The sequence below is a fragment of the Alexandromys fortis genome, unplaced genomic scaffold (genome assembly GCF_014885135.2).
Source record: "Alexandromys fortis isolate MF-2015 unplaced genomic scaffold, M_Fortis_MF-2015_v1.1 scaffold_8_1_9099942, whole genome shotgun sequence".
NCBI lineage: Eukaryota > Metazoa > Chordata > Mammalia > Rodentia > Cricetidae > Alexandromys > Alexandromys fortis.
In genome coordinates, this window is record NW_026067898.1 from 6,262,540 (window position 1) to 6,286,060 (window position 23,521).

The 23,521-nt window shown below is 43.3% G+C and overlaps 1 protein-coding gene across 1 annotated transcript in view; it reads left to right on the forward strand.

The window, feature by feature from the left end:
* Positions 1 to 23,521, forward strand: part of Ccdc141 (coiled-coil domain containing 141) — a 134,813-nt gene that overhangs the window by 82,556 nt on the left and 28,736 nt on the right. The window contains exons 9-16 of the mRNA XM_050120635.1: positions 5,744 to 5,885; positions 7,388 to 7,507; positions 10,783 to 10,974; positions 15,326 to 15,505; positions 19,328 to 19,507; positions 20,144 to 20,269; positions 22,181 to 22,369; positions 23,339 to 23,518. Coding sequence (XP_049976592.1) covers positions 5,744 to 5,885; positions 7,388 to 7,507; positions 10,783 to 10,974; positions 15,326 to 15,505; positions 19,328 to 19,507; positions 20,144 to 20,269; positions 22,181 to 22,369; positions 23,339 to 23,518 — 1,309 coding nt within the window. The remainder of the gene's footprint in view (positions 1 to 5,743; positions 5,886 to 7,387; positions 7,508 to 10,782; positions 10,975 to 15,325; positions 15,506 to 19,327; positions 19,508 to 20,143; positions 20,270 to 22,180; positions 22,370 to 23,338; positions 23,519 to 23,521) is intronic.

The following is a 23,521-nucleotide window of genomic DNA, read 5'->3' on the forward strand; positions in this document are numbered from 1 at the left end:
ACAACCTACTGACTCCATTCAGTGTTGTACATATATGTACATGTATTTAGGGATGCCCACTTGGGACTGGAGAACCTATGAGGGGGCTTATCCCTCTCTCCACAGCCACTGGTTGCAAAGAACTCCTTCTCATGGGTGCTTGTGTGTCACAGGGTCTCCTGCTCCTTCATTTTGAGGAGTGGTTTTCCCTTTACCTCTCTTGGCTTTGGGTGGGTTTATTTTCAGATCGCTTCATTTGAACCGGAGCGTGAGTGTGTTTCTCTGATCACCGCTGAGGGTCTTAGCCTTGCTTGCTTTTCCTTGCTCGTTTGGAAAACAGTTACACTCTTACCCGGTGTGGGTGGGATTTGTTCTTTGACTATTTTTTTGCTTTGCTCTCTCCCAGAGGATTTGTGGCAGAGGAAGGATAATCAGGAAGCTAGCAGATGGTTTAGTGAAATTCTTGGCTGGTCTGCTCTGTCTGACTCCACAGCCCTGTGGCTGGAGAGTGTAGTATTTTTCAACCTCCTTTTGCAAAGAGAAAAAATATCATCTCTATGTCTGAGTTCATGCAGAATCTATATGAATCCCCGATACGGCACACATATGTTGGTCGCTATGATCTTACAGCAATGAATCTGTCATCCATCTGACCAGAACTGAAGAGTCCTGTAACTCCAGCCTCACTTCCTGCTTGCCTTCTATGTATTCATTACTATGCACGTTCAAAGTGTATGTGTGTGTGTATGTGTGTGTGTTGTGGAGAAAAAGTATCAAAATATATAACAAATCATCAGAAATACTGTAAAGATATGCTTTTCACGTTTGTAGTACAAACAGCCCTTCTTCAAAGTAGGGATAAAAAATAGACTTGGTGCTCTTCTCCCCCAAATGAAGATAGTCACAAATAAGAAAGGACGCAGTTCGGGTCTCAGTTAAAGGGAGCAGCAAGCTAAAGATAGGAGACCCTCCCCACCCCATCTTCCAGGCGTCATTTGCCATACACGGAAAGGAAACTGCGGTCAGCTGACCCCTTCTGCTGAGACAGAGTACGCTGTCAAGCGCTCACCATCTGGCTCAGCCCCTGCTCCAGATGGGCTGCCGTAGTAATTTATGGAAGGGTGGCGAGCAACTTGCATGCTCCGGCATGAGTCATTAGAATGCATTAACTTGGGGATTTGCCCCATCCCCCAACCCCCACTTGCGACAGATGCGAAGACAGGGTGAGTGCTTCCGTACAGTAAACAGAGCAGTCTATTCCGGAAGCAAAAGTCAACATGCCTGTCCTCTCTGAAGGAAAAAAAAAAAAAAAAAAACCAACCAAGCATTTATTCCCTCTTCCCCTCAATTGGCTTAATTAACAAAGGTTCAAATGCCCCCACGATGGAGCTTCTAATGAATGTCTGAAGAAGCCTTCTCAATCCAACGTGTCTGAGCATCTGTGATATTGGAACGCCAAAGTCAAGATCAGGAATAATCTGACGCGCCTCGTGCTCACACTGCTGATAGGCGCCAACAAATCCATGCTCACGGAGCAAATCCAAAGGTCAATCAATCTTTCCAATGCGATCCAGGGCCACAGATCATTAGCCCGTTGGTCGGACCTCTCCCTTCCCCATTACACACAGGCAGTGTGCTTTAGAATGGGAACAGCGTAACAGGGCGCCACGGTTTGCGTCAATCAGATCTCCTTAGTCACCGTCAATTCTTGCTCCACCCTTAGTTGAACACAGCTGTAGTGTGATAGCCGTTTGTTTTTTGTGAATGACAAAATTCTCTTCATTTATTTTCAATGGCTAGCAGATTGGGGAGCCATAGTTTTCCTTTGATCAGGCCAATGACTATTAAAGTACTGAAGAAATTGCTGGGGTGTGTGCTAGCCCTGTTTTTAAGGACTGAAAATCAGGACCAGCATGGAAGTTTCTAAACAAAAACATGGCGTCTGGGCTGCTTGTAATCTACAGAACAGGGTTTCCTTATGGAAGCCTGAAAGGGGGGTGTAGCCCTGGGATTGGGAATGGGATAGATGCTATCATTATATTCCTGCTGGGAATGAGAAGTGGAAGAGATTAGCACCCTATCAGAGGGAGTGGCTTTCTGAGGATGGGGTAGGGGGGATGGGTTGCAGGATTGAGTCTGTGCTGCAGATAGGAGTGAGACAGAGCAAGGTGACTCAGACTGTCCTCATAAAGCTTTATTAGATGAGGGAAGTGCATCTTGGACAAAACTATGCATGTTAAAATTGCTTGAACCTCACTGTAAGTGCACATACACACCAAAAAAAGAAACTAGGCATCTTAGACAGTCTACAATGGCAGTGAGTGTATTCACAAGTTGTAGGATACTATTACTGTGATGCTAAAACAAATTAATTTCTGGTATTTTATTTTTTTCCTTTTTTAAGTTTCATACATTGTATATTAAATTTTTGTCATTTTTGTCCTCATTACCCTCTCTCATCTCCCTTCCTCTGTGTCTAATAACCCTTTCCCCTTCTCCTACTTTGATTTTTTTTTAATGCAACCCACTGAATAGACTTATGGCTGCTTGCATGAACATCAGTAGGGAATTCTTTACTGAACATGGACCACTTATCAGAAGCTGTACTATAGCACTGAAGGAAGTGATAAACCCTTCCCTAGAACCCCATAACTGTGTGTCACCCCTCAGTGAGAGGTGCGACCTCAGAGTCCTCTATGCCTTGCACACTGGCCAAATATTCCGTAGGTTTTCTCCAGGTACCCACAGCTACATGGAGGGAGTTTATGAATGCTGCAGCCTTGCCAGTCCCTGAAGACAGCATTTTACAGCGCCCTCTCTATCCTCCGGCTCTTGCGTTCCTTCTTCCATGTTTGTGTTCTTTGAGCTTTAGAGAGGGTCACGCCCCACTTAGGGTCGTTCACTCCACAGTCCCCTATTCTTTGCCCTTTGACACTTGTGAGTCTTTACATGACTCCTGCCCACTGCAAAGGGCGGACTCTCTGAGGGAGGCTGAGAGCAGCACTAATAAGTAAATATAAACAAATTTAGAATGCAGTTTGACACTGTGTCCAGTAAGCAAACAACAGTTAGGCTCTGCCTCTGAGTTTGATTGCCAGCTTCCCATAAACCAGCTATGGTGGCCTGTACCTGTAATCCCAGTGCTCAGGAGACAGAGACGGCAGAGTCAAAAGTTCAAGGTCCCTAGGCTGCATAGGAAGATTAAGGCCAGGCTCAGATAGCTGAGACTCTGTCTTCAACTTTTAAAAAAAAAGTATTAATCTTCCTTTATTATGACACTGTGTGCTAAGGCTACATGGATTATAGGACTAAGTAAAGCCTCCAGCTCTTCTCCTTAAAGAGTTTACAGCGTAAGAGATACACTGACTGATAAGAAACAAAAGATCCCCAAATGAGACTCTCATAGGTGACTGAAAATCAAAATCAGAAACAGACAGATCCTATTTTATTGGTTGTGATCCACAAAAATTAAAATTATGGTTTTTCAAAAGGTGCTGTTTTTACAGAAGCAGTGCTTGATCTGGGTTTGTTTTCTCGCTTTGTGTTCTCTGTGCTGGAAGGTATGCAACTTGAACAAGACAGTATGTCCCCCTAGTGACCATTTTTCAGACTACATGCAGACGTGGCTTTTAGGTAAAGAAAGCCGCCAACTTCAGAAGAAGCTTGCCAACCAGTCAGTCAATTTGTATGCAAGTCAGCAGCAGCCGACAAAAGAAAGTCAGGGGGAAAATGCTCCACTGTGTGCTATGTCGTGTGCTACACACTCAGAAAAAAAAATACAGGAAGATAGAAAAAAAAATTGACTCAAGACCTAAAAGATCAGATACACAGGCTCAAATGTTCAGATATTGCTTCTGTCAGTCTGTGATGGGGCAGGTTACTGGGGAAAAAATTAAAACCATTACATTTGTACAAATTTGTACACACCATAACACACACACACACACAGACACACACACACAAAGCTGGCTAGGAACCAAAAAGCAGTGTGCCTAGTTTCTTCTTTGGTGGGATTGTTTACTGATGACCGTTGCCCCCCAGGAAGTAGAAGATTCAGAATTCATAGTTGTAGGGAAAGAATGCCTAACTGTAATAAATGTAGGAAGCATGTTGGGCCTGGGGGTGGAAAGCCACATGGAACTAGAAGTCAGCATCCTTCATCTTGGTTGATGCAGTTCTTTTTTCAAATTCTGCTTTAAATTTCTAATTTTTACCGATAAATAACTCTCAAATTGCCATGGCGTTTTTCTGCCTCTTCTCACATTCTCTCCTCTCTCCGTGTCTACCTGTTCCTTCTATTTCCTTTTCCTCTGTGTTTTCCCATAGGGCTACATGATCGCTGTCTCTCTTTCCCACTCTAGATTTGAATATGCTTTAGAAAACTCGGATTGTGTTGCTATAGGACAGCTGGACTTGACAGGCCTTTTTAGCACATCACACCTTAGCCTTCATCTTAGTTAAAATAACTCATATTGCCAGGATACGGCTTTTACGGGATGCATGGGTTTCTGTCAGAATTATTTCTACAAATATCCTGATGTTTTTTATTATCTTCTTCACTGATTTTGAGTATTTAGATATAAAACTATTTGTTCTGAGTATTCCCGGAACATTACATACCAGGAACAGTATTTTGCATAGTGGTTTCATATCATATTTCATAATTATGCTTGTCTGGGACCCTTGTTGTACCTACAGGACATATCCAAGTGGGCCTCACTGTGGAAGTATCCTTATAATCATTTCAGCGACCTTACTGCAGCCCTCGGTTATTTCTGAGCTTGTCCTTATTTTATTATTATTTCAATTTATTTTTACTGACTCAAGTTAATTGTTGAGGTCAAATTCCTGAAATCTGGACCTAGCTCCAAGATCTAACAAACAAACACAAAAATACCCCCAGGTTCCCTTCACCCCCAAAAAACCTCTCAGGATAGTTAAAGAGTTATCAGGCTCACATGAGTGGAGGGATGTTTTTCTAAGATAGGGGCAAGGTACTGTGTTGAGAACGGGCTGAACAATTTGGAAGTGTTCACTCTGTGCATAGTATTCTTGCTTTGCCAACATGCTAGTGTATCCTGGAAATGGTGAGGAAGCCTGTGACAGACGGGAGCGATTGGAGTCCGACTCACAGCTGGGTAGAAAGGCGTGCCATTGTGAGCCCTCCTGCCACCTTCGTCTCCTAGGTCAGCACAAGTTAGATAAATGATCATGTGAGGCATCAAATATAAATGAGTGTGTTTGATACCTAATTGCTAGCGATAGCTAGGTTTTTATCTAGTGAATATAGCCTTCAGCACTCATAACCACTGAGAACAAAATATATAAATATTTCACCCTATTGGGTTAGCAAATGCTCTGCTAATTGCCTGATTCACATTCCTATTCAAGGAGCATCTTGAAATAAATGAAGCTTTTAAATGATACCCCCAGGAAAACTTGGTCAACACACTGTGCCGTTTACCGGAAGATTCTTGAAGTACCTTACAGAAATATTAAAAGCAAACCTTTAAAAAGATTAGACCTGTCACAGAAGCCATAATTCATCCTTCCCCCGGGACGGACTGACTTGAAACAAGGGAACGTACTCTGACTTTGCTGCCTGCTATACCAAGAGGATAACTATTTAACTCCCGTTATCCTAAAGCAGTAGCTTGGACCAACCCACTGCACCTGAAAGAGCATGTCTGGTTTCAAATGTCCCCTCTTGTCAGGGCTTCTAGGTCGAGGTCAAGCGAACTAACACCTGGCATGTTCTGTTCAGCTCTCGGGTGACAGGTATCCAGGAGATGATGGGATGCATTCAGAAGCATGTGGACCGTCTCGGCGAACAGTGTACCGCGCACAAGGAGTATGCTCTTAAGAAGCAACAATTAGCAGCGTCCGTGGAAGGCGCCCTAAGGAAGGTAATTTCATAAAATGTCAACCTTTTCTTTGGTGTTCATGGATGGTGTCCAACTGTGAGCATAGTGGGAGGGTGCCGTGTGTCTCCTCAGACTTCCTCTATATCACACAGTAGGTCTTAGAACCAAATACGTGGTTGCTCATCAACCACCCCTGCCCCAGGTTGTCAATAATGAACGTCTAATGTAATCTGCCTCCCCAGTCCTGAATGTGTATGTATATACATTCATAACAAAGTTACATATACTCCATAGTTGTGTTAGCCCCATCAAACATGCACTGAGAGGAGGGACCTTGTTTTCCATGACTCTAGGTACAGTCCCATACTAGCTGTCATGATCATGGCACAACTGAACAGGAGAACTTCAGACGGACAGACAGTTGTCAACAATTATGGGTTTTGTGTTTCTGGGGAAAAAAATGTCGTCCTCATACTTATTGAGCAAAACCGGTGCAAGAGGCATAGTCATCCGCATACAAGCATTCGTGGGAGCCTCCTCTCTGCGGAGGGATGCAGTAGCTTCCCAGGGGACCTTTTATCTCATGCCCTCTGGTGACACAATGGTAGCGAACTGTGCTGCAGAGGCTGGGTCTCAAGTGGTCAGTGAGCTTCTCATTTGTTACATCGGACTCATGCGCTTGAACGTACAGGAGACGAGTTAACAGACTTCATAGAGCCTGGCATTCTAGAACATCGATTAGACGACTTCCCTATCCTGTTATTGATCCAGTACCTTGAGATTGTGAGCCGTGTCCTGTTGCCTGGGTCCGGGGAGAGTTCGAGCATAGACGCAGCTGTGGTGTTGGATGCCCCGTAGCTTGAGAGTCACGCTGGTTTGGTGGTGGTGGAAAGCCGAGCAGGAATTTAAACACCTGTAGCTTCTTATCTTCCTAGCTGTGGAAAGTGCATTCTCCAGAAAGCAAGGGGATGAAGCAAGCAACTCGAGTAGAATGAAGCCCTTGCTGGGTCTCCTTAGCCTTCGGTTCTTGTGAACCAAAGATCAAATCACAGTTCCCTCAGTTCAACAGTGAAATGATTCGAGTAGGTCCCTGCTTTCACTAGCATCTGGACAAGGTGTTTCCCAGAGCTCCTCAGCCTCAAACATGACAGCCTGTAGGATATTCATACCCCTTACTTAGAATGCTTGCTCAGATCGGACAGCAAATTGGTCTCATTCAACCTACAGGTGAGTTCATCTCTGCCAATATGTTGCATTATCATCTTTTGTAGGTAATACAGAAAAGATCTTCAAAGATGTGTATGGATGATAGTTCGCAGTCATTGCTGTTAATAAAAGAATGTATTCTCGAATGTCACAAGTATAGCATCACATGAAGATGCGCATTATCAAGATATGAAATTCTTTAATATTCAAAGCTATTTTAGTTCAGAATTGATAAACACTTAAAATGCAATGGCAATGTATGAAATATTTTCTTATATGTACATACCTATACATAAGTATATATTATTAAGACTTTAATATATTCTCTGTTCCTCAAGGTGGAGATGTCAATTCAGGAAATCAGGCCAGTTCTTTCTAACGCACTGGTTGTCGGATCCAGCCCTTCTGAGTCAGAGGAGATTTTGAATAAATATCTGGAATTAGATATCCAAGCCAAGGTAATTAAAGTTATTATTAGGATCATAATGTTATAAATAATTATTTAAAAATATTTTTTCAAAGTTATGGAGCTTAATCTCAGCTCCCTTGAGAGTAGCAGTTTTAAGTTAATGTAGAATTGATAATGGCATAGAAAACCACAGTATTGTGTGCCTCTAAATGATTGTTATTTTGTGTCCATTTATTAGTGTATTTATACTCTTTGCAACTGTGGTTTCAGGTACTTATCTGGCTTCTGGTTCTTGCTTGGGAGGTGCTAGCAACTCTTCCTAGGTGCCAGACGAGGCAGGGAAAGCTATTCTTTAAGACTACTTGCGGTTTTCTGAAGACCAAGTCATACAGGAGAATATCCAGAAATGACACTTGTCACTGTACTCTCTGATGAGACATCAAAACCACAGCCTTGTTTTACCCTCCATTTTCAGACACTGAGTGCCCCGTCCCCAACTGGCAGCATCTCCAGCTCTGCCCCTGTCCTTGAGGCTTAGATTTCATGATTCCTGCTAGAGCAATGGTTCTCTACCGTCCTAGGCTGCCACCCTTTACTACAGTTCCTCATGCTCTGGTGACCCCCACCATAAATCATAACTGTAGTACTGTTACTGTTATGAATTATAATATAAATATAAGATGCAGGATATCTGACATAACATGACATCTGAGAAAGGGTTGCGACCCACAGGTTGCCTGAAGGAATTCAGAAAAGTGAGTGCCTTCCCCCAGCTCACGCTCACCTGCTTCAGTAGGAGAAGCCCTGTATCTTCAGGTTTCCACAGAAGGCCTCCCTCTGCACAGCGCCCTCCCTGCAGACAGACACCCCTGTCTCCACAGACCTCCCTCTGAACAGTGGCCTCACTGCAGACAGACACCCATGTTTTCCTTTTATTCTTTTTAGAATGGAATTTAGAAAAAAATCATTTGAAATATTTAAGTCATGTCTGGCAGCATTCCCTTTTCAGTTTAGAAGCCCACGAGAGAACTCGGGGAGAAATCCCGTGCTCCTTTTTGTTTTGCCGAGTGTTGTCCCAGCACAGGCTTGCAAATGCGATTCCACACAGTCCCTGAAGAGCATATTAAGCACTAACTAGGGAAGGTATCCAAGGAGAGCATGGGAATTCCTCGTTAATTCTGCTCGGTTCCTCGCTCGTTTTCAGGAAATGTTCCAGGGCTCTTTCTGTGGCTCTTAGTCATGTACCACTTGACGATGCGGAGACACTCTAAGAAACAAACGTGCTGTTGGGTGACTCAGCCGTTGTTGTGCCCACATCACGGTGTGCACAGCCATGGACAGAACAGGTCAGCCACTAGACAGGGTTCCTCGACGCAGCAGAGAAATGTCAACGCCGTGTTTGAAGCTGCGGCCAGCACAAGCAGGCTACTCTTTTACAGCACATTTTTCATATGTGTAGAAGAACGCGCTAACAATAAAAATTCTGTATAGTAAATATACTAAGCATCAACGTAGTTAATTAGCAGGCATTATGTGATGCACATGATTACATGTGTGCGCTTTTATGTGATTGGCAGTAATGTTTGTTTACACACCATCAGAATACACATGCAAATAATGTATTGAGAGGGATCAGAAGGACCCATTCTCCCTAAGGACAATTAGCTAGGAGTTGAGCAAGCGCTGTTAGATCCCATTAAGAATGCTAATGTTATGACAGGTCTTTGTTGGAAGCAACTTTTAATGTTCACTTTCCCCTCAAATAGGCTAAGCTACTGCCCCCCCCCCCCGCCAGTTTAAGCCTTTGATTGACAGGTGCTGTCAGGCCCTTCTTGAGGCCTGCCACCTTGACCTGAGGGAGCTGTCAGCTGAACAGCTCCTCTTTTGGCTACTGGCTAACAGCCATCATGAAGTCTTGGTCTCTTTGAGCCCTTCGTGAATACCTTGAGGAAAACAGATACACCAAGAACACAGCAATCGGGATTGTGGCTAATGCCACTGACTTCCGCTTCTGGAGGCCTGGCTGTAGACCAGTAGTTCTCAGCCTGTGGGTCCTTGACCTCTCTGGGGGCGGGGGGGGGGGTCGAACGACCCTTTCACAGGGGTCATATGTCAGACATCCTGCTTATCGGATATTTACACTACGGTTCGTAACGGTAGCAAAATTATAGTTATGAAGTAGCAATAAAAATAATTTTATGGTTGGGGTCACCACAGCACAAGGAACTGTATTGAGGGGTCGCAGCATCAGGAAGGTTGAGAGCCACTGCTGGTCCAGCTATATATACCATCACCACAACAACCTCTCTGATGGCCCTACTGAAGGACTCTTTACCTCACCCTACTCCCCCCAGCCTCGCATTGTTTCTGAGCCTGGCAATAGCAGTTCTCAGTAAGGCAGACGAGGACCTCCCCTAACGACTCAGCAGAAAGCTTAGGAGGCTTGTGATTGGCCCTTGTAGAAGCTGTGGTTGGTGGAACAGGAAGGCATACATATCCAGGCTATCACTGATGACATCAAAGTCCAAGCACCAACATGCCACATTCTTTCCCATGCCAACAGGCTGTTGGCGGCCATGGTGGACTTAGTCTGAGGGGCTTCCCTCCCTCATCATGTCCCCTGTGCTGCAACAGTAGGCCAGAAGAAATGCCTACTCTCTCAGTTTGATAGTGGTCTATATTATGGGTAGAACAGGCTAGACTAATTGTATAAAGAGCAGGTTAGACCACTGGGCCTTCCAGCATCGGTGGCAGAGGCGGCAGCAGCAAAGAAGAGGTGGAATTGAAGAGGTCCAGAGAGTGCCTAGAGGCGGAAGGCCTGGCCTCAGTCCAAGTTGTAATAAGTCAGCCAGGAGTTCCACAGCAATACCAGTGGTGGAATTGCTGTAGCTCAGAAAGTTGAAAACTCCCGAGAAAACCAGAGGCAGAGGAGCTGAGAGTTCAAATGCTGTGAACCAGGCTTGCAGAAGAGTTCAAAAGCTCCCTCAAGGGCCGAGGAAAGTCATAGCACAGAGCAGCTCAGGAACTGGAAACCGGCTACCGGGTCCTGATTCTCTGAACCCCAGGACAATAGGCCTCTGTCTTAACCACTCGTGGCCTTCAGCTTTCGCCAGAGCCGAAGGAGGACTGGAGAGGGTTTTCAGTTTCCAGTGCCCTTTGTTCCTTCCTATTTGGAATTCTGAAAGTTGTGCCTTTCTCTGATTGAGGAAATTCTCACTACAAGTTCAATTAATAACGTAATAGATGGATGTGCCGAAGGGTAATGGAATGTGATGTTCACGATTCCCCTGTCGGCTCCTGACCCTGTGCGCTCTGCTTCCCTAGGAGACAGCACACACATTAGAAGCAGCTGCGGAAATCATGGCAGGGAAAAATGAACTTGAACTTGACGAAGGGGCACTGCTTTCTTTTAAAGCGAAATGCCTAGAAGAAGAATTAAGCACACTTGGTCGAAGCATCAGCTACAGGTCACGAGTCCTACAAACTTATGTGGCATTTCGAAAGTCATCAGAAGAGGTATGGTGTAATGTTGACCCGCTTCAGCAAGATGGCCTCTGCCTATCTTTCTGCTCTCTGTGGGCATAGAAAGTCCACCCAGCTGGAGAGTTGTGTCTCAACCAATGCCTGTATTTATTTATGTATCCCTTATTCTTCAAGGCACCATGACAAACCCCAAAGAGTAGGTAATCTTTCCTAGAATAATATAAATAGGTCTGTATAAATAATGTATTATAACATGTTTTGAGCATCCTTATAGACACTTACAATATCTTAAATAAAGACCAAAATTATTATGAAAATACTCATCATTTAGGTCATAGATCTTTTTGAATACTGACTGTAGTGGAGCAGTTAAAAAGCATTTTGTTATTATTATTAATTATGTGTGTATGTGAGTGTATGATTTGTGTGGATGTAAGGGCAGTGCCCACAGAGGTAAGAGGAAGGTTCCAGATTCCCTCGATCTGGAGTTATAGGGGATTGTGAGCTACTTGATGTAGGTGATGGATACCAAACTCAGATCCTCTGTAAGAGCAACATATGCTCTTGACTGCTGAGCCATCTCTCCAGGACCAAGGTGTGGCTCATTTAAAATAAACAGAATGGGAAGATACAGGTGGCTGATTCATTCTTGAACCTATCTTGTTTGATGCCTGGATGACTCTAATGTTGCCACCAAGTGCCTGAAGCTTCACTTTGACATGCCTCTGGTAATCTCTAATATTTCCTCAAACACGCTGAGATTACCGCTCTCAGAGGAAAGTTTCTTGAGGGTGGCCTTAGCCTGAAGCTGCTCCTCACTTAGTTCTGGCTCCAGGGAACCTTGTACGAATGCAGATAACTCTTCTTTGTAGGGTTACAGTCACTGTGTTAATGGGAGCCAGGTCCACTCCAGAGTACAGCTGTCTATAGTTAGGTAGCCTGCTTGGCTTCTGCTGTCTCACGTCTGCCTTCCTAATACCCTCATCCCCTCTTCCTGCCACCGTCCTAACAGTGCTCCACTCTAACCCAACCTTGATGTTAGAGCAGCTACAAAGCAAGTGCTCGTTCTCTGCATCATCACGGCCAGAATTGTACCCACTTAGTATCGCGTTAAGGGTCTCCTTCCTCGTCCCGGTCTGAGACCCTCTGCAGAAATGGAGCTTAGTTTTATAACGATACTTCCTAAAAACGCCACATGTCCCTCTGTCTTGCCCTTCTCCATCTCCTGCCCTACCTGATTGAGCTTTCCCTCCTAATCCTGGCGCTGCTCCCATCTGTCACTTCCCTGTACCTCTGGCTTTTTTTTTTTTTTCATCAGTTCTTGGTCTCTCATTCCCATTATGCTCTTGTAAACCAACTCCCTGCCCTCCACCCCATATGAATCCTGCCAACTCCTGACGCTTGGCCAGTCCAACACTCTACTCAGCTTGTTTGTGGACGCTTCCAGGCACTCTTCCAGAAAAGCAGAGAGTTCTGAGGACTGGTGTGGTCACTAATTTATGGATCTGTCTCTCTCTGCTGGATGCCCTATGCGCTCCTTACTTTGCTTATATTGCTTGGTGATTCTCAGTTTCCATCCCCAAATCTCATCTAGCATCTTTGGAATTCAAACACGGTGGAAAACAAGACGGTGAGGCTCACAATCTTGACTTCCTTCTTCTCAACTTACTGATGTATTCACCCATCCCCCACCATAGCGCCAGTAAAGTGGCACAACCCTACCTAGCCCTGCTTAGTAAGAGTCTCTCCCTGCGTAGCCTATCTTCTTTGAGGTCTAGCTCTCAAATCTGCCTCCCCTGTTGCTTCTATCTGGGCTTAGTCTATAGTCAGAGTCTTGTTCTCACCAAATCTGTTCCTCTGTCATTTGAAGTTAGGCATACATTATCAGGTGGCTAGTCAAACATGGCGGCTTCCGTCACCCTTCCCGTTCCTGTTTCCAAGGCCACACTCTCTTATGTCTACTGAGACAGCCTCAGAGATTTCTGCACCCCTTTCTCCCAGTTTGCTCTGGAGTTTCCCTAGTCCAAGCCTTCATCACTGGCCACTGTTCGTTGCATCAAACTTCTGTTGGTTACAGTAGAAAGCAAAGTGAAACTCCTGCCCAGCCTTATCCCAGGACAAACATCTTTCTGGACTCCTTGCCGGCCAGCTGAACAATCTACTCTCTATCCACGCCTATGGCATGCATCTTCCCTGATGCAGCCAGGGCTTCCACTTGGGCTTGTACCCCAGTTCCTTCCATCCGAGACCTTCTCCTTTCCCTCTTACCCTAGGAAGGGACAGACCAAAAGTCATGTGCTGGGAAATTTTTCTGTGTTTACATGGAGTTATTGTCGTCCCTTCCCTGTCCTTATAACACAGCGTGCTTGTGTATACACAGGCCTATCTTTGATCTAACGGTTTGCTTACTGGTCTTCTCACAGAACTAACTTTGGTCTCCAAGGAAATGAACACTTCTTAGTAAGATATCTTAGAATCCTCCATGGACAGGGTAGCCTTTGATGTAGTTCACTAGGGATAAATAGAAGAAGAAAGATCAGGAAATGACGGTATGTGCTCAGGAGACAGGTATCAATAAGGCAAGAAAAATATGGAAATCAGGAAAGAACCCCTGACCCTGAGCTAGTGCAGGCTGTCCTAAGTTTATTTCGACTGAGAATTATCTTAAAATCTTCAAAGTATAGTGCCTAGTGCCTGAGATTTCAATACCGTGTTTCCATGGCTTTCTTAACTTATGAGTTCCACCAGTCTTATCTTATTAGTCATTAAATATTATTCAAAAGGCATACAAATTAGTTCCAAATGCTTTCTGCTCACTCTATATCACCCCATTACTTATTAATCTATAGTTACACATTTGATTGTGTATTAACTCTGCTCAGGAGAGTAATTTAAAATAATTGAGTCCTGCTAACATTGGTTAGCAAATGCTAAAATATAGTTCTAGGGAGGCAAAGTAGTATGTCTTAATAAGATTAGCTCGTGAAGGTATTTAAAATGAATGCGCCCACAGAAAAGTCGTCCTTATTCATACCCTTTCACAAATTGTAAAATTAAATTGTACAGTAACGTGTTCGGCCGCAGAGGGGTGTGTACTTCGCCCACCCCCGTCGAGGCACAAAGAGTGAGGAGAGAGTGTAAGGGCCAGGGGCCAGGGAGGACAGCAGTGTTGTAGTATGGAGAATGAGGAAGGGCTCATGAGCTCCTACCTCTAACTGAGGAGCTATTGATAGCTGATGGCTACCGGGGTGGGGGAGAGTCGGTTTTCTTTTTTTTATTATTTTTACTGTATTGTATTGTATTATATTGCATTGCATTGTATTTCGATGTATGTGTGTGGGTGTTTTACTTGCGCGCATCCCCTGTGTACGTCTTGTATTCTTGTTATCTGTGGAGGTCAGAGAAGGCATAAGATCCGCTATAGATGGAGCTACAGGTAGTTGAGAGCTGCCTCATGAGTGCTGGGAACTGGACTTGAGTCCTGTGGAAGAGCAGCCATTGTTCTTAACCTCTGAGCCATCTCTATATCCCTGAGTCAGCTTTCTTTAAGGGCGTGGCTGGTAGATTGACCGTGTTCTGTTGGTTGGTCCCATGCCTATGAGTAGATATGGGGATCACTAATTGGACTCTGGTGAATATATTTATAAAGCAAAGATGAGGAAAAGGACTGGAGAGGGAGAGAGGAGGTGGAGCTGGATCTGGGAAAGTTAGAGAAGTAGGTGGTGAATATGATTCAAATACATTATATTACATCCTCAAATACTTAATAAAAATATTACATTAAAATGAATGAATCATAATACACTGAGTAAAAATTGCCTTCTGCTGAATTACTTTTTTTCCCTGATTTGTATTCCTTGATTTTTTTTTTTTACTTGTGCTTTTGCTTTTTTTTTTTTAGACAGGGTTTTGCTGTAGTTTTAGAGCCTGTCCTGGAACTAGCTCTTGTAGACAAGGCTGGCCTCGAACTCACAGAGATCCGCCTGCCTCTGCCTCCTAAGTGCTGGGAATAAAGGCTTGCGCCGCCACCACCCGGCTTTATTTGTGCTTTTTTATTATAAAACTCAGTTTTAAACAGAGCAGCCGCTTGATCTCTGAAATAAATTATTCTAATTGTAAAATATACATAAAAATAATCTGTGGTACAATAAATATTTCTGATTGGCAATAAACTTATCAACTCACTTTGCCACCCAGCAGAAGTCCTGTCTGTGGGTTAGGAAGCAGATTTCCATGCTTTTCAGTAACCTGAAAATAGTCAATATTTATTTAAGGAATGCTAGAAGTGTAGTTCCCACTTAATTTTATACAGACTTCAAATGGAATCTGTGTTCTTTCTACTTAATAAATTTCTTTGCTCTCATCTTCCTCCTCTTTGTTTCAGGTGGAGGAGCAGCTTCAGAGACTAAAGGCGTTTTATCTGACCAAAGTCCCTCCGACCGATGAAGATGATGCTGAAGTCAAGTACTGGTCCAGCTCTGCTGAGAGGAGATGGCAGTTGTTTTTAAAGAAGAGTTTTGTGACCCAGGACTTGGGACTTGAATTCCTTAACTTAGTAAATATGGTGAGAATAACACTAAGTAAGCCAATGCCTTCTGTAGATCTTAATTCCGCAAAGTCAAGAGCGTACATTCCAAAGTTAAACTTGTCCATTAATCAGCCCTGCTGGCAGAGGGAGGTCTTTTCAGCTTCACTCACGCTAGACTCGTTCTGAAGCCCAACATTTATAAGCCTTGGGGTCGCAGAGCCCTCGTATCACAGGAAAACCATCCTAGCTATTCTGATTCAAATGCCGCATATAGAGTCCTCAGAAGTCTGTCCCAAAGTCCTGAGTTACATTGTTGACAGCAAGGTCTTTAAAAATTCCCAGGGACAAAAGAGAATAACTGTGATAAATCTTTGTTCTAGAGAATTTCTTCTCATTTTAACAGATCCTCTTTTTTTAAAATTATAATTTTTAATTAGCTTACAAAATAATAGGTTTCCAAAGATTGATTTTATTTGCTTAAAATTGCCTCCAACCTTGTGTTCTCCCTGCTTCCTTGCCCCCCTTCAGCCTCTTCACTCCAGGGTTCCCTTCCTCTGTGTTCACGCTGTGTTCTATTATCCCCCCCCCTGCACCCCCTAAGCCCTAGTTGCCCTGAGTTAAATAAGCAAAGTATCTTAGGACCTTTACGCAGTCGTTCATCCTCTTGAAGTTGCCTACAGAATTCTGACAGCAAGACTACTTCACTTTCCCTCAGAACCAAATGAATTTCCCCAATGAAACAGCTCATTTTATTGTTGGGAAAATGCTAGCTGTTAAAAAAAAAAAAAAAAAAAAAAAAAAGAACGTTTTTAAAATCTTAAGTAAGTCCATCATCATCTCTGGTCCTGAGCCTCTGTAGCCATGCAGGCACAAAACCATTCGTAGGTAATTTCTCTTGCGTACGAAATTCTACCCAACGTTGAAAGCCCTTGCTATGTTTGACATGAGTCTTTTCTACAGCTGCACATTTACATACTTATCATTTATGGTGTACTTTAATTTCTTCCTTCGGGCTGACCTGCCTTGCCAAAATTTTCTACTTGCTAAAGCCATTCATGAAATGGAACCAGAAGCTGAACTACAACCAACCAGGATGTTTTCTTGTAGTTGAAACATGAGGGGGCTAACAGTTTAAGCAGTGGTCTCTCCTTGCTGTTCTCTTACTGAGTGGTGAGCCACTGCCGCCTATATGACCTCCTTAATCCTAGCTCCAGTCTGGCCGGGGCTCTCTATGCCAGCCCTTTAGCGTTTCCATAAAGACGTAGCCTGTGTGTTTCTTGCCTGATTTCCTTCGGCCTTAGCCTATGATTCATCCTGTTAAGCTAATTTGGGTCTGTCTACTCTATTAACTGTCTCTCTTGGGTTTCCTTCTGTAGAGTTATCACAAGCCATTCCTTGATAGCTGTAATTACTTCTTTAGCCAAAATGTCTGAAAGGAAGATTGACATCCTAATTCCTGAAGCAATCTATCGATTAACAGTTAAAATAAAAAAACGCAGCCATTAATGCTTCCAATATATCTTACCCTAATCACCACTGTACACACACACACACACAGAGAGAGAGAGAGAGAGAGAGAGAGAGAGAGAGAGAGAGAGAGAGAGAGAGAGAGTTTCATAATGGGAAACTTCCTCATTAAGATACCCGAAGGGCTTACTCCCCCATACCCTTAACCATAGTTTGGCCCAACTCCTCTGAGTCCAGCATTCTTCTCGAGTGCTCTGTAAGCAGAATCTAACCACCCTGACTGTCCGTGTGAAACTTATCAATCTGATACCAAATGGCCCTCATTTGAGAATCAGACCATTTCCCTTTCTCTATCTCTAAATCTTCTTTCTCTCGATGTTTAAGGATGACTAACATTTGCCATTTTCTTGAGAGCTGTGATCTGACTCGGGGACAGAACTCATTTGGCAGATTCGGGTTTTACCCCCTCCTCTGTTTGACCTACAGTTGTCTTTTTTTCTTGGTTTTAACATTTGTTGTTTGAAGAACATTCGTGATCAGCCTGTATAGAACCAAAACATTCATTAAATAGTTATAAATTAGATACTGCCCTTCTTAAACACCAGAAAAATATTGTCAAGCAATTTATCCATGTTCCTACATATTTGCTTCTCTTAGTATAACTGCCTTCATCTTTAGGCATTTACATTACAAGGGAATGAAGTCATTTGCAAACTGTGTATTTTTGTGTGGTCATTTAATTGCTGAATATTAGAAATCCTTTCAATTCTGGAAATGCCAAGTGGTCTAAAATGAGATAGAGTTGTTGATGTTTTCCTTCACCTTCAAGGTGTCTTGGGCCACGTTAATCTAGGGTGTTTAGCGTGTGCTAGAGTTACCTCTGTCACCTGCATCTAGAGGTGTTTCTGCTGTATCGTTTTTCCTCTTGCCTTTTGATCTGCAACCCTGTCTTTTATCCAAGTTGTTGAATACTTAGCAAGTGTTAGGTGTCACTCCTGTATAAATAATCAGATAGTGTTATCTTCTTGTGGGAAGGGTTGCAGCAAGAAATGCATCCAAACTCATATCTTGAATCTAGGTCCAAATGAACAGGCTGCTATGAAATCCTGATTCATAATTGTTCCTGGAGATAGTTCATATCTTCCCGCTTCTTGATAGTCTTGTGTCTTCAGTTCATCATTGTTAGCATTTCAGCAGTCGTGTGATAAGTTCTTTATTAATAAAATATTAAGTCTACATAATAATTAACTTCACTGATATATCGACATCCTGGTAGGTGAAATTGCTGACAAGGATGCTTTTCCTCTCCCTATCTGCACAGCAGCAGTTTTGTAAGTGCACATTGATGTGTGGTGAGGGGCTTGGTTACAGTAGAAAGATGGAAGCTGGCTCTTTCTATTGAGTTGGGTATGTTTCTGTGACTGGTATTTAGAAGCTCAAAATTGATGGGTTTTTTTTTCAATATAAAGTTCATCTGAATCAGATTAATTGACTTTAGCCAGAATTCTGGCAAATGAACTTGCCAGCTTATTAGTTTGCAGTGGGGAAAACTGAGAATTCCATCGAGTGTTAGCCTTCTTGCTTCCAAGGCATCCAAAAAAAAAAAAAAAAAAAAAAAAAAAAAAAAAAAAAAAAAAAAAGAACAGCAAGAGATCAGAGAACAGTACAGGACTGAATATACATTTAAAGCAAATGGGTAATTGAATGCCTTCTTTAGACTGCATGACCACACAATTTTCCATGTGGTATACTGAAGTAAAAGGAGGATAGGTTTACTAAAGAGACTAAGGGCAAATGGTTGGTCTCCTGGAGTGGACAAAACACCAACTCCGCTGAATACAGAATCACTTCTTGTATCCTGCTGGCTAACCCTCAACACGTCTTAGAGTAGCCTGCCTTTTCTAGACCTTACTCAGACCACTGTATGCTGATGACTGTAGTTGTCTTCTATAATACACAATTCCCAGCTAATATTGCATTGAATGATATTCTATACTTTAATAGCTTCTTAATAATATATCAAAGCTATTCCAACCTTAATTATACCATATATAAACATGTAGTGTAGTTTTTCCCACTGTAGTTGTCTAATATCTTTAATAATTTATTATATTTTATAAATCACAGTGGCAGAGTTTATCATTTTATTATTAGATACCCTCCTAGACCACTAAATGGTCTATGAGGTCTTTAAAGATCTTGCTGTTGATGTGCAAGCAGAGAATATAGGTCTAACCACAACTGTGCCTCTGCGCACGAGACCAGGCTTATCTGTCTAAACTGTATCCTGCCCTGGTGTGATAAAGCACTTGCCACCTAAAATAGCTGAATGCGAAAGAAAAATGTGTCTCTTAGGACAGAAAGCCATTACATGGATTATTAATTCAACAGGCAAAAGAGAATGAGATATTCAATGCTAAAGATGAAATGCGTGTCATGAAGAACACTGTGGAAAAGCAAACAGCCGGGAGGGAGGAGCTCAGCTGTCTTCGAATGGCGTGGTACCTCAAAGCCAGCGGAGGCAAGCCTGTGGGGCAGCAGTGGGAGACGTTCAAAGAGAAACTGAAAAAGGTAAGAGGGCGGGCTGGGCACTGGCAGGGTGGACTGGTCGCCTGGCATACATAAAGCTCCGGGGGTGAACCTTAGCACCAAAACCAAGAGACCACAAGGAATGCCGAAGGCTGCCTTTCAAAGAGTAAATTCTGATACGTGCAAAGTTGTAGAGTCTCAAAGCCATCCAGCACCAGGAGACACAAATTGTGTGGTTCTGCTCATTTGCAAGCATGGAGTCAAATTCATAGAGATAAAGGTCAGAATGGGCGCTCCCAGGGGATGCAAGGGGGGAAGAGGGAATGGGTGAGGTGTTGCTTAACAGGATCTGTACAGGTGGATGAGAGCAGTCTGTAGGCCGATGGTGCTGGCTGCTGCACAGTAATGTATATGTCTTGATGACACTTCATTGCACATTTAGCAGTGGTAACAACTGTGCAGTTTGTTATATGAGCAATGGTAAAAATTGTGCATGTTACCATGGTGTGAGAAAGAACAACAAAAATAACACAGGAAATGAAGAGCCTCGTGTGACCTCACTAGTGAGGTCAGAGTTTGCAGGGGGTCAAAAAGCGTCATGGCACACCATGTCACCACCGAAGTGACCACTTGCTGAATTGTCAGAAACACGTTCATAATTGTCAATGTCTCTTTCAGACTACTCACAACGTAAAACTTCTCCACGAAGTTCTTATGCCCGTCTCTGCCCTTGACCTTGGAGGGAGCCTCCAGACGATGTCCGATCTGCGAAGAAGGTGGAACGCCATGAAGCCCCAGCTTCAGGTGAAGATGCGAATGCGGGGGTCTGGGTGAATGGAAAATCGTTCCCAACTCCCCAGATCCAATAAGTCGTCGTCGTCGTCGTCGTCGTCGTCGTCGTCTTCTTCTTCTTCTTCTTCTTCTTCTTCTTCTTCTTCTTCTTCTTCTTCTTCTTCTTCTTCTTCTTCTTCTTCTTCTTCTTCTTCTTCTTCTTCTTCTTCTTCTTCTTCTTCTTTACCCTTTTTGATCTAAAAGCCCCTGTAACAACGTATTTTCTTACTATTCCCCTATAAAATTTTGTATTTGATGATACCCAAACATACTGAATCCTGAATATATTTTCATTTTACCTACATTAATTTATATTTCTAATTAATTGATTAGTGTATTCACCATACAGTTTTTGACTTAGGGAGTGTTTTAAATCATGGCATCTCAGAACAAGATTGACAACCTCTAACCTAGAAGCTCTGTTGTCATTGGTCCCCACAACCTCTAACCTAGAAGCTCTGTTGTCATTGGTCCCCACAACCTCTAACCTAGAAGCTCTGTTGTCATTGGTCCCCACATCACTGGGCTGTCCCTGATGCCACACACCAGTATCCCAGCTCCTACCACACTCCCTTCCTGCCTCCATGGCCTCCACCCTGTGTCCCTGCCACTCCTAAACACAACCGCCAAGGCTGGTTGACTGTCGGAGCGCCCTCCGTGGACTCGGTTGTTTACTTATCCATTTATTTATTTATTTATTTATTTATTTAGAGACAGTCTTATGTGGCCCCGGCTGACATCAAACTTGCTATATAGCCAAGGGTGACCTTGAGCTCTTGACCCTTTTTTCTCCACCTTTCAAGTCCTGACTCACAAACATACACTATTGGATTTGGGGGTTTTGCTGAAAAACTAAGATGCTTCTAATTATTATCACTTAATATGTATTTGCTTTAAGGAATTCCAGAGTTAGAGATTTTGAGATTCCTGTGGGAAACATCTAATTGTAGGTTCACTATCGACAACAAACACTCCTATTCCAACTCACATTAAGTATCAACTGGCCCAGTTTGCTATATCCTGTGTGGTACACGTACTTATCTTTTAGTGTGTGTTTGCACGTATGCATGAGTCCTTAATTAGGACCCGTGGCTAAGGTTACATAGCTTTGTCGTCTGTCATCTTGATGTGTGTCATCTGTTTGGGGTCCATATATTTGATTTGAACTTGGCCATCTGATGCAAGTCAGTCTTGGGAAAATCATCTCCTACAGCATTTCTTTTACTTTTTCTTTTGATTACGAGAATCCGCAGTAGGGATAGCAGTAGAATTCTCCTTAAGCAATCTGCCCTTTGCCAGCTCTCCTTGAGGGTGGGGATTCCTAAATGGGATGTCCGAGCCGTGGGGACTGAAAGGGAAGGCAGTTTATCCCTTCTCCGTGCGGTGGCTATTTGTGGAGTGTGGCATGCGCACTTTGAAGGCGCATATCTTGTGTGCCGTTTGGCTGGTGGCTCATTCTGATCGTTCTTTCATTACAGAGCACACACACGTAATTCCCCTGGTGTATTTTTATACTCTTCCTCTCAGCGTCCTTACCAGACCACACAATCCTAAGCAATATTAAATATCAGAAGAAGTATATTTACTTAGCTGAAGCCCAGTACGTTTGGTATATCGTAGGCACGCATGGCTTTCCATTTTACCATGTATCTTCGAAAGACCTGCCTTTCCCTGCCATGATGTTTATAAAGTTCTGAGAAGATAAGAATGGAACAATGCGTCTCGACGTCCCCATCATTAAGCACAGACTCTGGGTTTTGAGGAGGCTCCTAAGCATCTGTTAACAAACGAGAGAATGGTTCATTATTTAGATAATCAGATTCTCCACTGTCCAATAAAAACTCAAAGCTGCGCTTCTTGCTTCTCTTTGATGACTTTCAACAGCAACTGTATGACGAGGTTCAGCATATCATGAAAGAATGGGAAGTGTTAAGTGGTCAGGGAGCCCCTCTGAAGGAGAAGTCTGACCAACTGAGGGACTTAATCCACCTCCACGAGAGGCAGAGAGCGCGAATCCGGGATTACGAGGAAATCCTATACAAGACAATCCAGTTCCACCAAGTCAAGGAGGAAGTAAGTCTTACTGTGGTTGTCCGAAGGCTGCAGGATTTTACAAGATTAAATTCAGATGTTATTATTGTGCACTAAATGAAAACCAAATTGCTTGTCTTAGCGTAAGAGGTTTATCCACCCTGGCTGCTGATTTATCCCCCCGGACCTCCATTCTGCTCCGTGCTCAGCCAGGCTGTGCTCTTCCCCTTCCCGTGAGCATGGCACATGTTTCCTACATCCAAGTCTCGGCTTTCAACCTGCATTTCCTAGCGGATGCTTCTCTGCTCTTTGTTAGAATAAACCTCATGCCTCCTTCCAGCAACGGCCCCCCACCCCGTCTCCCTCACAGTGATTTTTTTCTTCTAAATTCCCACAGCAATCGCTAGTCCTTACGTCTAGCAGTTCTCCATCAGGACTGCTTTTTTTTTTTTTTGAAACTAGATTTTATCTTCCAACTCAAATATTAGCTCTTGGGAGGCAAGGTGATCAAAACCAAGTTCTTTCTTTCTTTCTTTTTATTTTATTTTTTTCATCTCAAGAGCCTGTCAGCATGGAGCACTCAATAAATATTGTTTACTGGTTATTTCACGGCTTCTCAAACCATCTCTAATGCCAGGTCAGAGACTCCAGCACCCTCTTCTGGCCTCTGAGTAGCTATGCATTTGATACACAGACATGGGCAAGCTATACTCATACACATTAATAGGGAAGTCTTTTTTAAAATAGTTTTTTTTTTGAGTTTCCTTAAATCACAGACCAAGATCTTATTAAAGTTTGGAATTATGGTCCTGAAGCATATTTCCCTCTTTTGTAGAACTTAGGATGTTAACCGATTAAAGCAATCCTATTGGGTTCATAGGATGGCAGCGTGTGTCTGTTTCTATAGGACTAATGGTTCGGGATGGGCTGGGGAGCATGTCAACACAGAAAAGCCCTGCAGAAAACAGTCTTTGGAAAAAGCGGGCTAAGTGCTAATGTTCTGAATTCCAGCTGATGCATTTCATCAAATCAAAGGAACTGGAGCTTCTTGCGCAGCCCACGGAACTGGAAAGTTCTAAGGAGGTCCAGATGCAACTGGACCGTGCTCAGGAAAGGCAGGCCTATGTAGAGCATCTCGGTCGGCTGGCCCTTTCCCTCGGAGTGGACATCATTTCATCCGTTCAACAGCCGGTA